Below are 18,245 nucleotides of genomic sequence, written 5' to 3' on the forward strand. Positions count from 1 at the left end.
ATGTTAATGGACCCAAAGGAGTGGGTGGGCCTTTGTGCCCCATGTCTGTCTCCACCAGAAAGCATCCATCACAGAGGAGGCGCAGAACAGCCTGATGGACAATCTGGCAGGTTGCATTTTCCAAAGAAAGCTGCCAGTCCCTCCCATCCCATATACTCTTCTTACAATGTGGTCTTGACCCTCCTCCCATTGAGTGGCGGCATCCATGTTTCCTTTCCCAGATCTGGGCTGACTTTTGTTGCCTCAGCCGACAGAGTATGGTAGAAATGATGCTCTGTGACTTCTGAGGCTAGGTCTTAAAAATTCTGTACATTTCCATTTTGCTTCCTTGGGACGCTCACTTGAAGCCCAGGGGTCATGCCGTGAGAAAGTACAAACTAGCCCAGAGAAGCCGTGGGGAGGGGGGGAAGATACTTATTTCTGCCAGTGGTTCAGCTGAGACCCCCGTTGACAGCTAGCATTAATGTCCAGACATGTGAACGAAGAGTCCTCCAGATGATTTCAGGCTCCAGCTGTTGATTCGCCCCCAGACGAGGCCCAGACACCATGTAACAGCGAGAAGCCATCTCTGAATTCCTGAGCCGCAGGGTTTAGGTAGGAAGCCTGCTCGAGGAGCTGCTGTTTCTCCTCTAACCACAAGAGGGAGATTTGAGGACCTGCAAATTGTTGAAACCACGCTCACTCCCCTCCTCTGAACCAAAGCAAGGTACATTGCCTAGACTGGCAAAGAACTTTCCCTTTTTCCCCACAGGGACTGGTGAAGTCAGGAGGCTGAAGCCAAACTTACTTTTGTTTATCTCATATCTTGTGTATGTGCTCTGTTAAGATCTACTCATTTTGAGGAAGAAAAACCTGATCTTTAACTTCGCGTTTGGAACTAGAAAATTGGCGGGGAGTTTACATATTTCAGCTTGAAAAAGAAAGGAAACCCAGTCATTCATTTGAGCTTTGTGGTCACTGGGTGAGGTGGAGTGTCTGAATGAGCTTAGAAGGGACCCTTTAGGTCCCTAGAAGTGGTGTCCACTGAAGCAGAGGAGACACGGTACATAGCATTGCCCCCAGCGGGTCTGTAGGGGCCTTCCTGAAGGTCTGGGACTTGTGGCTTCCTGCCTGCCCCACAGGTGCTGCTTAGAGCCCTTACCCATTTAGTGAACACCATGGTCAACAGGAGGTAAGGGAAGCTGCTGGAGGTCGCTTCTAATTACTTCCTACATCACTGTGGTTATTCCTATTGGCAGGTGGTCTTCCCCTTAGTTTTTAAATCTAGGCTTCTTATCTCCTTAAGGGGGTGGGGATATCACTATGACAACTGTCAACATAGTCTTCCAGTGGCTGGATGTTTTGGTTGTCTCTGGTAAGGTCAATAACTGAGAGCTCTATCATCTCTTTCTTTCTTGGCAGGTTAGTATCCTATACCCTCACTAGTGTTTGTTTGCTTCTGGGACAGAAGAGAGGTCTTTTCTCCTGCCTCGGAGCAGTATGGTGTAATGGCTAAGAGTGCGGACTATGAATCCAAACGTTTTTGTTGCTGTTGGGTGCTGTCAATTTTTGACTCATGGTGCTCTCATGGGTGAGTAGAAACGCCCCATAGGGTTTCCTAGGCTGTAATCTTTATGGAAGCTGATCACTCAGCCTTTCTCTTGTGGAGCAGCTGGGTGGTTTTGAACGACCAACCTTTTGGTTAGCAGCCAAGCACTTAACCATCGCACCAGATACTTTGGTTAAAATTCTGGCTTTGTTGTTTATTAACTCTTGGACAAGTTGCTATGCCTCAGTTTCATTGTCTGTAAAATGAAGCTAATTATGGAGTTGTAAGGAGTAATAAATAAGTTAGGACATAAAAACAAAGCAGTTTCTGGTACATGGTTGGTACTCAGTAAATGGCAGCGATTGTTACTCTTTCATACCACACCCCACAACTTCACCCATCCAGACAACTGTAGAAGATAATTATTAATATCATTTACTGTTTTATAGGTGTAAAAGCTGAAGTTTGGAGAAGTTAAGTAACTGGTAAATAGAGATTTGTTCTCTAGGAGTCTGACTGCAGAGGCTTCTCCTTCCTAATCTGTATTGGTGACTTGAGTGTGGCTGAAGAAATGACAAGGATAGCATAGTCTTTGGCGAGGAAAGACAGCTATTATTATTAGTAGGCAATTAGAGAATTGCAGATATCCTATCAGCTCTCCCCATTGTGTCTCTCAACACACGAATGAAGAGTGGGTGTGAAAATTGCTGCCAGTCCATCCTCCTGTCAGATGAGAACTGGCTTGGCTGCACTCATTACAAAATTAATTTTTAGGTCTTGGTTTTAACAAGGCATGTGAAATGTAGGTCTCCACAGGTTTTAAGAACTTTAATTCAGAAAAGCTTTTGATTCTAATAAAAATCTATTTTTTTGCTTGGAGTAAGATAGCAGAGAAAAAAACCTCTGGAAAAGTCCTGGATGCCTCAAAGGAAATTTTGATGACTAGATGGTCCTGGTGTTTCAGTAACACTCATGAGAAGCTTCTGAATAACTTGTTAAAGCATGATGTTGTGCTTCACTTTTGATTTAAATTTCTTTATATTTATCCCCAGGAATTAGCAAACAGTCAAATAAAATAAATAACAGCTCATGTAATACCTTAAATAACAGCTTGTTTAAGACTAAAATTTATCCTGGCCTAAATACTGGTTTTAAAAATGAAGGAAAACATCAGGAAGTCCGTGCAACTCTACTCCGTAGATATCTGTCTTCTTCATGATAAGGACTGAGCATAAACATTTGTATTTTTAAGAGTCACAAGGACTATGAGGAGAAATTACTTTTCTGAAAATGTAGTAAAATATGCTCGATTTTAACTGTGTTGACTATGGATATTTGGAATTCATTGTAAGTCCATATGGATTGGGATGAAGTTGACTTTTGCTGTATCTTTGATGAAAACCAAAGCCAAACCCGGTGCCATCAAGTCAATTCTGACTCGTAGCGACCCTATAGGACAGAGTAGAACTGCCCCGCAGGGTCTCCAAGGAGCGGCTGGTGGATTCAAACTGCCAACCTTTTAGGCAGCAGATGAGCTCTTAACCATTGCACCACGAGGACTCCTCTTTAATGAAAGGATTTGTTAAATAAAATCAACGTCCTGCAGTAAGTAGAAGAGGAAATTTTAAAGCAATTTGATCATTTTTGTCTGCCAGTGGTCCTACTAGTTTGAAGCCAGCCTTTTCTCTCCCTCATATCATAACAGGCCCCCAAGGCCTCACTCCAGGCTTGCGGCCCCACCTGTCATCTCACTAGTAAACTGGAGCACAGGCGTCTCCTACCATCAGGTCAAATTCAACAAGTCAGTAATCAGCTGTTATCTCCCCCTGTTCCTTGCCCAGCTCTGCTAGTGTACTGCCAGCCATGGTGGACAGTGGCATCATTAATGAGAGGAAGCTACCTTTGAGTCATCGCTTTCTTCATCCTCCTAAGGCATTGTCCCCAAGTTCAGTTCAGTCTTTCAGTTGTCTCTTCGATTTTTCATTCTTCTTTATTCCAATTCCTAGCCCCTGAAATAGCTTTATGCTTATGAAGCCCTTAACCCTTACACTTGAACCTATCTGGCGCCCACTTGTGAGACTTGGTTAGGACACTGCACTGCCAACCCATCATCCTATTCCTGGGTTGAAGCTTTTCTGGTCTCCTTGGTTTTACTCTTTGTATCTTCCTTTCTCCAGCATCGTCTTCATAAATAAAAAACCAAGCCCGTTGCTGTCGAGTCGATTCCGACTCATAGCGAACCTATAGGACAGAGTAGAACTGCCCCGTAGTGTTTCCAAGGCAACACAGTGGTTAAAGAGCTTGGCTGCTCACCAAAAGGCTGGCAGTTTGAATCCACCAGCTGCTCCTTGAAAACCCTGTGGGCCAGTTCTACTCTGTCTTATAGGGTCGCTATGAGTCCGAATCAACTTGATGATGAGTTTGGTATGGGTTTAATCTTTACAGAAGCAGACTGCCACATCTTTCTTGTGAGGAGACACTTTGGGTGGGTTTGAATGGCCAACTTTTTGGTTAGCAGTGAGTGCTTTAACCATTGTGCAACATCTTTCATACAGTCATCAAAGGAATTTTTCTAAAAGACTTATTTTTAATACCACTTCCCTGATGAAGGACCTATAATACCTTCTTACTGCGTATTAGATAAAATCTAAATGTCTCTTCCCTATGTGTAAAACCCTATATCACTTGACCCTCCTTTAGTTATTAAATTCATTTCCTTTACTAGTGCTTGAATAGATCCTCCAATTAGTCAAAACATTCCCCTTATCTCAGCCTCCTTCCCATCCCAACCCTCATGTGGGGTGTGCTGGAGCGTGCGCGCATGCGCGCGCGCGCACACACACACACACATATCAGTTTCCTCTGTCTATTGGAGGAGAAGAGGCTATCCCTCTTGGAATGACCCTCCTTACATCCCCTCATGCTTCATCCATTCAAATTCTACATTTCTTTAAAAATCACATTCTCTAAAAAACTATCTGAAATTAAGTTTCATCCCACAGTGAGCTTCTGTGTAATCTTGGAACCCTGGAGCAGGAAGGGAGTTTCCCATCATTCACTTGAACCTTACATCCGGTTTAGACTATTTCCCACAGCATCCTTGAGAGATTCATTCCCCATCAAACCTGGTACTGGACCAGTACTCTGTGATGGGCTGTAGATGCAAAGATGAAAGAATGAGAAGCCGACTCTCAAGATGTTTACACTTGAATAGGCGAGACAGACAAACTGTCAGGTTACAAAACAAAAAAAATGGAAAAGCAAAAAAGTGAGGGACAGAAGACTGCACAAAGCAGGGGAAGAAAGTGATGCAATCTGAGCAATAGAGAAGGTGATACTTCAGCTGGTGCTGCAGGGTGAGGAGGAATTTCCCCAGCAGACAAGTCAGGGAAGACCTTCTCAGCAAGCAAGCTGCACAGGACAGTTCTTCTGAATTTCTCTAGCATGTATGAATCCAGTCATCATCACACCACCATGCACTTGTTCGTATATCACTTGGAAATCAACTTCTCGTTTAACAAACATCTTGGTATTCACCACACACAAGGAGAATTCATTAAAGAGAAGGGTTGTGTTTTCTGCTGCTTTTGTATCCCTCACAGTGGCTAGTAGGATCAAGCGCAGTATAGAGACCTAGAGTGTTACTTTGTTTTTGTTTTGTTTATAGGGTTACCATAGACCCATTGTCATTGCCTTTTTGTCAGTTTGTCATACTGTGGTAGTGTGCATGTTGCTGTGATGCTGGAAGCCACCAGTATTTTAACTACCAGCAGGGTGACGATGGTAGACAGGTTAGAGTGGAGCTTCCAGACAGGACAGACTAGGAAGAAAGAGCTGGACATCTACTTCTGAAAATCAGTCAATGAAAACCCTATGGATCATAAGAGAATATTGTCTGATAAATAGTGCCAGAAGATGAGCCCTCTAGGTTGAAGGCAACAATGCACTCAAGCATGCTGACTTCATGGCATGGAGTATGCAGTGTTTCATTCTTTTTCATATAGAGCCATCATGAGTTGGAACTGACTCGACAGCAACTAACAACAGGAGACCCATTGTAAGTAAGACATATATTTTGAGTTTCTTTATTCAGTCATAGTGATGATGGATTTGCCTTGCTTCTCCAGCATTCTGAATTCCAACCACTTTCCCTCCCTGCCCTGGTCTCTTGTATCCATCCTTCCATCCACTTTTGTAACCAATAGCGTATGCCAACAAGATGACTGGTCTATGTTGTGGAAAAGTCTTTGGTCATGGAATGAAATAGAACTGAATAATAGGCTATATGGGAATGCAAGCTGTGGTTGTGAACTTCCAGCCTGTTACTATATATGTGCCTGTTGAATAATATGAACAATCCTATTTATAATATTCCTGATGTGATAAGTTATGATCATTCTGGGCTTGATAATTCATCACAAAGGAATTCTTTCCTTGCCAGTGATGCTTATTAGACCTTTAGGTTCTTGAAACAGGTCTACTTCTGCTCTATGATGCCACTTGCTGCTGTCTGCCCTCAAAGTATCTGGCTTTAGAGTGACACAGAATGGAGTACTAGGAGATTGGTTTTTGTGGGAGAAGAGAGGTCTGCAGCAGTTTTTTCTTTTATGATGGATATGTTAGAGGCAGCTAATTGCCCCCTAATATCTGCTCTCCCCTTTTTCCATATTAAACAAACAAAACAACCCTGATTTTTAGCTGGGCAAGTAGCTACCCAGAAAACATATTCAGTTTTCCATACTTCCTTGCAGCTTGTTGTGGCAATGTGATAAAATTCAGAGCAATGGGATGTGGGAAGAAGTGCTCTGTGCCAAATCTGGGTTGAGTCTTTAATGAAAAAGAGCACACCTGCTCTTTTTACCTGCTGTTGGTTGGAGTGTAGCTGTGATGGACCACAGAGATGAGGTGGAAGAGCAACAAAATAGAAGGAACCTGGGGCCCTCCTTGGAGCCACCGTATGAGTCCTGGGCTGCTTATGCTCAGAACTATTATGTCAAAGAGAAATAAATTGTCCCATTTAAGCTACAATTATTTTAGGTTTCTATTTTAGGAGCCCTGGTGGCACAGTGGTTATGAGCTATGGCTGCTAACCAAAAGGTCAGCAGTTCAAATCCACCAGGCTCCTTGGAAACCCTGTGGGGCAGTTCTACTCTGTCCCGTAGGGTCTTTGTGAGTCAGAATTGACTGGATGGCAATGAGTTTTATTTTAGCAGCTAATACAACAGGGGATAGACAAGTTATGAGGTTCAAACAATGTCAGCTGAGTGATATAAACAAAATGAGAAACATACTTTTAAAGATATTTAATAAGACTTTTTTTTCAAATCAGTACAAAAATTTAAATACAAAATTGATTTGCTATTGACAAGTCTCAAATCTATCATGGAAACTCAAAAAAAGTTACCAGTCTGTTCATCGTTCATAGGGTTCTGTAAAATATTTGAGAACAGTCACCCCTTACAGACATTCTTCTCCCCTGTGGGATGTCACACTGCATTAATACTCTGTATTTAAATAACAATAATGCCAGTTTAGTCCATTTCACAGGGAAAAGTTCTAGTTCATTTTGAATTAAATAGGGAGTATAGCACTATCCCTAGACTTTAGAACACATGACTGTTTCACCTGCTTTTACACTAATGTGTTAACATGATGTGCAATACTCAAAAGGGAAACACAGACACATAGATAATTACTTAAAACTCTTTTTAAATTAAATGGAGTAATTCATTTAGCTCTAGATTAGCACCATTGTAGAATACACAGTCTCTGGCATAAACTTTGCTTTTCTTCCATGTACACACTAGAAGCATATGCCTGATAATGTACACACATAGATAGGCAATTGAGCAACAACCAATAAATAAGTTGGAAGATATTTTGAAAAGTGAAATTTGGTTTTAACTAAAGAGACAATTTCTCCCTTGCTTGGGGAAATTACAAGCCCACACATGTACAGATAAATGCAGCTTCACAAATGAGCTGATCTGATTTGCTTCCAAGCCATTTCAATGCAGCTCTTCAGCAGGAGCCCAGTGAATCCACGTTGCCCCCTCGATTATCAGCCCCCCACCAGCATCCTCATTAATTATTTCACCACCAACCCAAAGGACATTTGGCCACAGAAATGCTGTTGGCTTCGAAAATGAAGGTTGGAACAGCTTTTCAATGGGAAAAGTTTGTCATATAATTAACAGTGAATAAGAAATCCTGTGATAATAAACTCATTTGTCTTTTTAAAAAATGGAGACGAAATGGTGCTTGTATACCGAATAAGAAGATAGACATTAGGCCAAGAGGAGAATTTTCTTAACGGTAAAAATGATTCAGATTTGACATAGACACATTTCCACGTGCATTTATACCATATTTATTTGTGTATTTTCCCATCTGTATCCATCTAATTTTGAGGAAAAGGTAACAAGATTCTACCACCACAATCCCACATAATTCCCCTAGTAGCTCATCGTATCAGCAGCAAGCGAAGAACAGACTTGAAATGGCTTCTGTGTTTTGAGGCCAGATTAGAATACCTGAAGCAGTTAGCATGTGCCTAAGTGAAAATCTGGAAAAATATTTATTTCTCTTTTACAAACATGTATGGGGCCCAGCTGGCTCTCGATGGGCTGGATACGAGGCAACTTAAAAAGCGTGGATGGTCTTTGCCCTTTGACATTCTAGATGGCTCCCACACAGATTGCTCCTAAAAAATAGTTCTTCACTTACAATTTTAGTACCTACACCAGGAAGCAGCACATCCATTTTCAGATTTTAAACTTGCGAAATTGTTTTTTCAAATAAAAATGTAGTTTGCTATGCAATCCTGAAACTTTTTCTCCCAAATAAGGACTGGTGTGGATTTTGAAAATCTACTCCGGAACCTCAGAGGATGAGTCAACTTACATATATACTACAGGAAAATTCGTTTGAAACTTAAAAGCTACTGTGAAATATTGGTATGTCCTTCACGGTTGCAACTTCATTGTGGTCATTTACGTGTGTAGTCAAGCAGGGGAGGGATTTTTATATGCACGTAAACACAGTTACTAACTTCTATTGATAGTAAACATTCCACAAAACTGGAAAGTTATTGAGGGAGAGGTTATTATTATTTTTTTCTAATAACTTCCAAGTGTTTATAATAGTTGGGTCACAGTAGAAATTACATGGAGAGAAAAAAAAAATCAGAAAGAAAAAAATCCGACTTTGAGGAACAGATGAGTAAATCACTGCTCCTGTCTCCCACCTGGCTTGCTAGCTCCTTGGGGGGCACTGTCTGATACCCCACAAAAGTGTCCCGTGCAGTGCTGGGCACACAGAGGGCACTGAGTAAATGCACAATGGTTGATTGGTTCACCTGTCCTTTTAGAGACCCTGTTGCTGGTGGTTGTTGAAGTGATTCTAACCCATGGTGACCCCATGTGTGTCAGAGTAGAACTGCTCCATAGGGTTTGCAAGGCTCTGACGTTTTTGGAAGCAGATCACCAGCTCTGTCTTCTGAGGTGCCTCCGGGTGGGCTTGAACTGTCAACCTTTTAGCTAATAGTTGAGTGGTTAACGATTTGCACCACCCAGGGTCTCTAGAGAGACCCAATTTTGAGTAGGACTCCCATTGCTAATTGACACGGCCTCTGACAAGAAAGAAGTATCCTTTGGACTAAAGCAGTGTCATGGTTCCCCCCTCCGCCCCCCAACCGCTCGATCCCATACACTCCTGCTGGGGCAGTAATACCCAGCTCCCCCCCAACCATGTCAAAGTGTCTGCACAAATACAGAGGAAATTATGCAAGTAAATACGGTATGCAATTGTTCTCATTTCTGTGTCTTTAAGCTGTACTTATAGATATTTGAAAATAAACAATATGAGTGACTTTCATTAGCTATGATCCTTCATACGGAAATATTTTGACTGATCTGAGTAAGCAGGTTACCATGGAAGCATATAACATACATCAGCAAATACGATTCCAGTGGGTACAACACACGTCAGTATCTGATACATAAATTTCTTCCCATTATTTTCAATTACAAGCTGCTGTGCAGAGCATTAAACATGCATTTGAGTTTTTATTTGTACATGATGGTCCAAATTTTCACTTCAATATAACTTTCCAACTGTATAAACATTTTGAAGCGGTTGTGTGTTTTTCATTTGGATTTTTTGGTGCGTCATTGTCACTTTTTTTCTTCTATTTAATCTCTCTTCCTTTTCTTTTACATGGGATATAATAAATATCCTGAAAATGAGGAGTGGATGTACTGCCCGGCGTAGAGTCCTGCAGCCTGTTCTGAGGGCATCTGGAGGAACACCCGGTCCCCGGGCCTGAGCAGCAGCACCGCACTCCCGGACGCCTGGTCCAGAAAGCCCTTTTTGTACTCGTCATATGTATACATCATGGGCTCGTTGTTCTTGAACAGAGCAACCCACACGTTGCCCCCCTTGCAGTGAACATGGTAGGCAAAGTAGTAGACACCGGGGACCTCACAGGTGAAGACGCCTGTCTGTGGGTTGTAGTTCTGTCTGCCGTTATAGAGAACTTTGTCAAACTTCACTGGGGCCCCCACCGGGGGGAAAGGTGCAGTCAGCTCAGCAGTAAATGCAGGCATCTCATAGGCTGGCCCTCCGTCCTTGCCTTTCTTAACCCCGTAGGCATGGGGAGCTTTCACGCCATCAATCCCCGGCCCCATATCTGGCAGATACTCTCCATGGGGTGGTGGTGTAGGGGGCATTGCAGCTGGAGGGCCTGGGGGCCCTGGAGGGCCTGGGGGCCCCGGAAGACCAGGCTGGCCTTGAGGACCAAGGGCACCAGGCTTCCCTGGGGGGCCATGAAGTCCTGCCACTCCCGGTTTCCCTACTCCAGGGAACCCAGGGGGGCCTGGGAGGCCTGGTTCCCCTTTGGGGCCTGGGATTCCAGGTGGACCAATGGGGCCACTAGGGCCTGTAATCCCTGGGATGCCTGGGGGGCCTTGTAAACCCTGCTCCCCTGGGATTCCAGGTTCTCCCTTAGGTCCAAGCAGCCCTGGAGCCCCAGGGAGCCCTGGTAAACCTTTGAGCCCAGCCTCCCCCTTGGGCCCTATGGGACCTGGCAAACCCCTTACGCCAGGGGGCCCCACTTCACCAAGGAAACCTGGCTTTCCTGGGAAGCCTTGAAGTCCTGGCTCACCCTTGGGACCTGGCGGTCCCTGTGGCCCCCCAGCCCCAACCTCTCCTTTGAGTCCTGGAAAACCAATAGCACCTGGAGGGCCCATAGGACCTGGGATTCCAGGCAGGCCTGGTTCTCCTGGGGGCCCTCCTATTCCAGGGGCACCTACTGGTCCTTTCTCCCCTCTTGGCCCAAGAGGCCCAGGAATACCCCCCACGCCACGGTCACCTTTGACTCCAGGGAAGCCTGGTTTCCCAATCCCTGGAAGTCCTGGAGGTCCTGGCAGTCCTGGCAGTCCTTGCTCCCCTTTGCCACCTGGAAATCCTGGCTGTCCAGGGATTCCGTCCTGGCCTGGTTTTCCAACTCCAGGTATCCCAGGAGGTCCTTGAATCCCTGGTACTCCAACAGGGCCCTGTGGCCCAGGTTCTCCTGGAGGGCCTGGTTTTCCCAGAGGGCCCTGGGGCCCAGGGAAGCCTGTCACTCCTGGTTTGCCCACTCCTGGAAGTCCAACAGGGCCTGGAGGGCCGTGCATCCCTGGAGGACCTTTCAGCCCTGGCAAACCTGGCATCCCAAAGCCCTTCTCTCCTTTAGGACCCTGGAGGCCTGGAGGTCCTGGTGGTCCTTTGGGTCCTCGATCACCCTTTGCTCCTGGTTGCCCTGGTAACCCTGGCCCTCCTGGCTTCCCAATGCCAGGAAGTCCATGAGGCCCCGGAGGTCCTTGTGGTCCTGGGATCCCCATGGGCCCGATCTCCCCTTTGGGTCCAATTTCGCCTTTTGCCCCAGGCATTCCCATGGCTCCTGGTTTTCCTGGCATTCCAGGCATACCTGGCTTTCCAATTCCTGGATATCCCTGTGGCCCCGGCTTTCCTTTGATTCCAGGTATCCCATGGCCTGGTAAACCAGGGGGCCCAGGGGGTCCTCTGGGGCCAGGCTCTCCACGGGGACCTTGTTCCCCTCTTAAACTGGCTAACGGTATTTCTGCAGGGAAAAAGGAGAGGAAGGAGAGAGACGGGGAAATATTAGTGCTGATCAGTTCTCACATCAATGAAGTAATGAATGAAGTAATGACATTCATGGTTTAGTTCTGACAGATCTGCCTACTTATCAGAAAGAAAGATGGAGACTAATGTGCTCATCTTCCAGGACTGCATGGCGTAAGCGCTTAATGAACTCTTCCAGGACTGTGCAGTGTAAACACTTAACGAACAATCAAGCTCATAGTTTCTTTGACATTGTTTTGAGAACTGATATATGCAGCTGCTATTATCAGTGTTGGTTAAGTAAAAAGCTGAAAAATAATGAAGCAACATTTTCCAAGTACACAACTTGGAGATACTGTGGTATGTTTACTGTAGGGATTTTGGAAGATTCAAAGAAGTATAAAGAAACATCAAAGTTGCCTGTAATTCCGCTATTCAGAGGTAACAACCTCATGCTTGTATTTCCGTCTTGTGTGTTCTAGATGTTTTCGTGTGTGTGTGTGTGTGTGTGTGCATGTGTATCTTAAACAATGTTGGAGCCATTCTCCATTTTAATTTTTTCTACTTAATGGTATACTGCACTTTTTCATGTCCTTAGTTTTATTATATAGTAATTTTTGGCTGAATGATATTTTCTCTTGTGCTGAAATATGATATGATGTGCTTGATGAAAGTCATTACCGGGGGGGCTTGGGGAAGAATAGAAGTATTTTATTTTGCATATGGTTTAATAATATCTTTCCATGTCTGTCCTCTAAAGTCGAATAGATTTACTTAAATTCTGTAGTGTGCTGTGGGATTTCATAAACCTCAAGTATCATTCTTTAATAAATTATTTCTCATTTTCAAATTTGGTTTTTAAACAGGAAGGGTGAGTGAGATATTTTGGGATGACAAGCAGTAGGGATAAGGGAGAGAGCTGGGTTTGGGAGCAGGGAGCTCTGCTTCTGTTCCTGGCCTTGACATGAGACCTTGATCCTGTCCCTTAAGCCGTCAGCACTTCTGTGTTCCTATCTGCACAGCCAGAATAATACACCCACACTACAGGACCCGGTAACAGATGTAAAAGGGGTTGTGCTTTCTGGAGTTGTCACTGAAATACAAAGCCCATGTTATTAACAATTATGATCAGCTTGCAAAGAGACACAACTCTGTATGTTCCATGCTACTGACAGTAATGGATAGCACAAAGAAATGAAATTTATAGCCCCAAGGTATTATTTTAACCAATAGTAGTATCTTAATTTTGACCACTTTATTTTTCACTAAGCTACTGGCAGGGAACAAAAGAGCCATAGAACTCACATTCTTTTCAAATTCCCTGATTTGCTCTCTGGTACCCATCTGCCTAAGTACAGGAAGTCCCAAAAGGCTGGCAAGCCATTCACAAAAGGAAGGAAAAAACAAACGACCTCAACAATCCCCTAAGTGGAATATCAGCTCCTAAAGAGAAGAAAATTGGGAATGCTTCTTTTATGCTGTTGTTGTTGTGTGCTGTCAAGTTGATTCTGACTCATAGCAACCCTATATGACAGAGGAGAAGTACCGCATAGGGTTTCCTAGACTATAATCTTTATGGGAGCAGATCCCAGGTCTCTTCTCCTGCAGAGCCTCCGGGTGGGTTCGAACTGCTGACCTTTTGGCTAGCAGCTGAGCACTTAACCATTGCCACCAAGGCTCCTTCCTTTATGCTAATAGATATTATTATAGTGTTATTACAGAATGTTATTTCTAAGCAGCAAATTGCATTGTTACTATATCAAGGGAGCATCTGGGAAGCTACCACTTGCCTGACCCAAACTATGCTATTTTCAATCACCTCATATGCATGGAAAAGCTGGACTATGAGTAAGGAAAACCGAAGAACTGATGTCTTTGAATTATGGTTTGGTGAAGAATATTGAATATACCACGGACTGCCAGAAGAACAAACAAATCTGTCTTGGAAGAAGGACAACCAGAATGCTCCTTAGAAGGGAGGATGGTGAGTCTCTGTCTTAACGTACTTTGAACATGTTATCAGGAGGGAACAGTCCCTGGAGAAGGACATCATGCTTGGTAAAGTAGAGGGTCAGTGAGAAAGAGGGAGACCCTCAACGAGACAGACTGACGTAGTGAATACAACAGTGGGCCCAGGCATAGCAATGATTGTGAGGATGACACAGAACTGGGCAGTGTTTGTTCTGTTGTACGTAGGGTCTCTCGGAGTCGGAACAAGCTCGACAGCACCTAACAACAACAGAACAACATCTGGGGAGGATCACGTCTTATTAGTCATGGTTTTCTGGTGTCTAGCATAGTGCCTGGAATATTCTCTGCTCTTACTGAGGATTTGTTGAAAGACCTGCTGTTCAACACCAGCTGTTGAAGGACCTGTGGTGCTTTGGCATTTATTCACCACTTTTACTCACCTTATGTCATTGATTTTTTCGACAAATTTATTTTATGCATGAAGAAAGGAGGCCCAGAGAGGTTAAATGACTAAGTCTCTCTCATTTTTGGCATCTAGGACTGACTTTTACTGCTAAGTCCAGTGGTTCTCCAGAGACAGAGCTTCCTGTGAGTGCAGGCACTAATGGGAATGGCCTCCATTTCCTCAAAGAGAATGGCTACTCCGAGACAGCTGTTTGGCTACAAATGTTAGGTTTCCTAGAACTGCAGATAAACCAAGGAATTTATAGGAAGAGTGTCAGTGCCAGGTACTTTGTAGGTGCTGAATAACTAATAAATATGCCTAGAATGGGAGATACTTCCAGGTGTCATCTCCAGATGCAGTCTCTACCCTCTTGTTTCTGTCTGTCCATTTATTGATTGACATGTGTAGTAGCTTAGTTATGAAATATTAAAAACACTTGCATTCATATAGAACCCAATTCACAAAAAAAGGAGCTCTGACGGTGCAGTGGTTAAGAGCTTGGCGGCTAACTGAAAGATCGGTGGTTTGAACCCACCAGCCGCTGTGGGTAAAAGATGTGGCAGTCCCCTTCCGTAAAGATCATAGCCTTGGAAACCCTATGGGGCAGTTCTACTTTGTCCTGTGGGGTCTCTATGAGTGGGAATTATCTCATATTAACAACAGGTTTGGTTTTTTGTTTCTTATTCACACAATGCTTTTACATGGTTTTTCTTTTCTTCCTTCTTCTCCCTCTTTTCTTTAAACACAGCACATCCTTACATTCTTCTCCTAATTCAGAAGACTGACTTGTCACTTTCTGTGTTTATTTTTTCACTGCCTTATCCCTCAGAGTCTGGCCCACAGCCTGGCCACAAAGTAGATGCTCATTAAATAGCTGCTAAATGTGTGAACAAATAAATAATAAGGTCATCAATCATTTGTTATCAAAGATATTTTGTTTCATTTGATACTAGTTGAAATAATCAGGCAAAACATAAAATAATAATTTTATCCGTATCTTTCCTTAGAACTTGAACAGGGCAGTGGTGGTTCAATGGTAGAACTCTCGTGTTTCATGCAGGAGACCCGGGTTCAGTTCCTGGCCATGCACAGCCACCCATTTGCCAGTGGAGACTCACATGTTGCTGTGATACTGACCAGGTTTCAGCACAGTGGTCCAATCCCACTGTGCTTGGGGCCCCCAAAGGGCTGACTTGAAGGCAGTTAACAATAGCAAGGTGTTTAATAAATGTCAGTAACAAGCGCTAAAGTAAAAGTGTCTCAAATTTAGCCCCCCTCCCCCACCTCCCGGTCCCATAATTTAACCCACAGCTGTCAAATCGATTCTGACTCATAGCAACCCTATTTGGAAACCCTGGTGGCCTAGTAGTTAAGAGCTACGGCTGCTAACCAGAAGGTCAGCAGTTCAAATCCACCAGGCATTCCTTGGAAACTCTATGGGGCAGTTCTACTGTGGCCTGTATGGTTGCTATGAGTCAGAATCAACTCGACGGCAACTGGTTTGGTTTTTTTTTTATCCCATAATTTAAGATTTTGAACAACTGCTGTTTTAAACATCACTGGAACATGACCATTCGATAATGTTACCTTTGCCTTTCTTGGGTGCTGCTTCCTTGCCCATTCTTGGCCCCGATGGAATTTCCTTCATATATTGGGGTAGTTGTGGATACTCTTTGCCCATGGTGAGGCCGTCTTTGCCCAAAGGCATGTGAGGTACTTGCTGGCCCAGAGGCTGGTACTGCGGAATTTGCGGTGGGATCTGAGGAGGAATTTGAGGTGGCAGTGGCTTGATCCCATAGTAGGCACCAGCCTGAATGAGCCTAACGTAGCCCAGGGCAATGGTAAGCAGCACTCCCAGCAGCTGCAGAGGGGTGGGCGGCCCAGCCATCACCTGCAAAGGGAGGAATGCACCAACATGGTGAAAGCCTGTAGGCTGAGTGACCAAGGTTTATTTAGAGACAGAGGGAAAAACATAAAAAGGGAAACAGTCTTCGTCATAAAAACTTCATGGATGGAAGCAAATGAAAACAAAAATGCTATTTTTCAATAGGAAAAAACCAAACCAAAAAAAGAAAAAAAAACAAAACCCATTCAAACAAATAAACACACATGCACAAGAAAAATGAGTAGGATCTGGCCCTTGGTGAGAACACAGACTACAGGAGAAATGGCTAGTTGCCCCAAATATCAATTCTGCCCTTCCTCCATAGTATCATAACCACTGATTTTCAGCTGGCAACAGAGCAGCCCGAATGAAGACGACAGCTCGGTGTGGCCACGTGACCAAGTCTGGGCCAACTGGGTGTAACTGTAATGTGTGCGGTTGCCAAGAAGGGTCCTAAAAGGGAGTGCTCCTGTTCTCTGTTTCCTCCTGCCTGTTGGCCGGACTGTGGATGTGTTCCCTGGAAAGGGACCAGAGATGTTGGGTTACGAGGTGAGAGCTGAGCACGGAGGATGGCAGAGTAACAAGCTGGGAGCGGCCTCAGCCCTGTCTGAACAGGGAGTCTTCCTCCTCATTCTGAACTTTGGACTTTGTGTACTCAAGAGAGAAGTAGAATTCTATCTTCTTTAAGCCACTATCATTTTGGGTGTTGTCATGTACACCAAACCTAATCCTAATGGATAGGCTAGATTCTGTTAAAAGAAGGCAAACTTGTTGGCAAGTGAGGCTCTGTTAATAAGTGCCAAAATTCTACTCTAACTGGAGACAGTCAGTAATTTATTGGCTTTAGCCCAGGAGCAGAAAATTTTCATCTGTCAGATGCCTTTGGTTGCTTCCTTGTGGTCACAAATAAATGTAAAAGTTAAACAAGAACGACAAAAACTACAGGTTTCTGAATTAAAGAAAAGGTGCTTCGTGACAGTTCCAAAATGTCATTTAAAAATCACTGTCACAATTATGTATATATACTAGTTCTTTCTTCTGGTTAAATATTATGAAGTCATTAGTTTAGAATTTGGCTAACTGGGATTGCTGTAGATTAAAGTTTATCTTCATAGTATTATGAAAGTATTAAACCCAAAACCAAACCCATTGCCATCCAGTCCATTCTGACTCATAGCAACCCTATAGGACAGAGTAGAACTGCCCCACAGGGTTTCAAGGAGTGCCTGGTGGATTCGAACCGCCGACCTTTTGATTAGCAGCTGTAGCACTTAACCACCGGGGTTTCCATGAAACTATTATGTACTATTATTTAATACAAGTTATTTGTATAAATGTGATAGAGGGAGATGTTTGTTTCCTCAAAAAAAATTGTTTCTAAGCTCGGTAATAGTACTCTTTGCAAATGAGCAGTTAATACAGTAAATATAAACAGGGCTTATCTGTTTATACGGAGCCCTGGTGGCGCAGAGGTTAAGTGCTCAGCTGCTGACTGAAAGGTGATGGTTCACACCCACCCATGCTCTGAGGGAAAAAGATGTGGCAATCGGCTTCTCTCAAGATTTACAGCCTCGGAAACCCTATGGGGCAGTTCTACTCTGTCCTATCGATTTTGGGTCGCTGTGAGTCGAAATCGACTTTATGACAATGCGTTTGGTTTTGATTTTTTATCTGTTTGTAAAAAGCCGCTTGAAAAGACCTCTATTTTTTTTTTTTTGGAAACGTAGGCGGAAGGCTTAGCAGCTCAGGGAAATGCAATGTTAGCCCCAATACCCACTAGAGGGCAGGCGCAGTACACGCAAGTCTGCTCAGGGGCCCCTCCGTGACGTTAAGGGTGGGAAGGCACGAGCCACGCTCTTACTCCCTTACTAAGGGGCTTCGAGAGAACCGGAATCCCAAGTAGGGTGTCACGATAATGCCCATTGTTCAGAGAGAAAGAAAGAGAGAAATGGCAAGTTCCTCACAACATTCAACGTTGTCTTCTGGAAAATCCTCACAACACTCTAAATAATTTCCATTCTCATGGGAGTTTTTTTTTTTTTTTTGCTTCTGCCTTACTTAATTCTAGACCACAGTTCACCACTTTTTAGAAAATGTGTACTGACTATGTGACATCCTATTCAAGTATACTGCCAGGAGTGTGAGCAGGCTGCAAAACGATTGATTAATAAAAAGCACCTGAGAAAATATTTATTACAAATCCCTACCACAGAGTTCACTGCTTCGCAACTTTTTCTAAACAGACTTTTTTCCCGACTTCGGGGATAAATGAAGAAGCATTTGTCAGCAAAATG

The 18,245-nt window shown here is 43.8% G+C and overlaps 1 protein-coding gene across 4 annotated transcripts in view; it reads right to left on the reverse strand.

The window, feature by feature from the left end:
* Positions 1-7,874: 7,874 nt before the first annotated feature.
* The window catches only part of COL8A1 (collagen type VIII alpha 1 chain), a 184,312-nt gene continuing 173,941 nt past the window's right edge, over positions 7,875-18,245 (reverse strand). For all 4 annotated transcript variants that reach the window (XM_010598600.3, XM_064273054.1, XM_010598599.3 and 1 more), the window contains 2 exons: positions 15,654-15,957; positions 7,875-11,648 (listed from right to left, as the gene is read on the reverse strand). In XM_010598600.3, coding sequence (XP_010596902.1) covers positions 9,742-11,648; positions 15,654-15,954 — 2,208 coding nt within the window. In that variant the 5' untranslated portion in view covers positions 15,955-15,957 and the 3' untranslated portion in view covers positions 7,875-9,741. The remainder of the gene's footprint in view (positions 11,649-15,653; positions 15,958-18,245) is intronic.

The sequence above is a fragment of the Loxodonta africana genome, chromosome 20, assembly GCF_030014295.1.
Source record: "Loxodonta africana isolate mLoxAfr1 chromosome 20, mLoxAfr1.hap2, whole genome shotgun sequence".
NCBI lineage: Eukaryota > Metazoa > Chordata > Mammalia > Proboscidea > Elephantidae > Loxodonta > Loxodonta africana.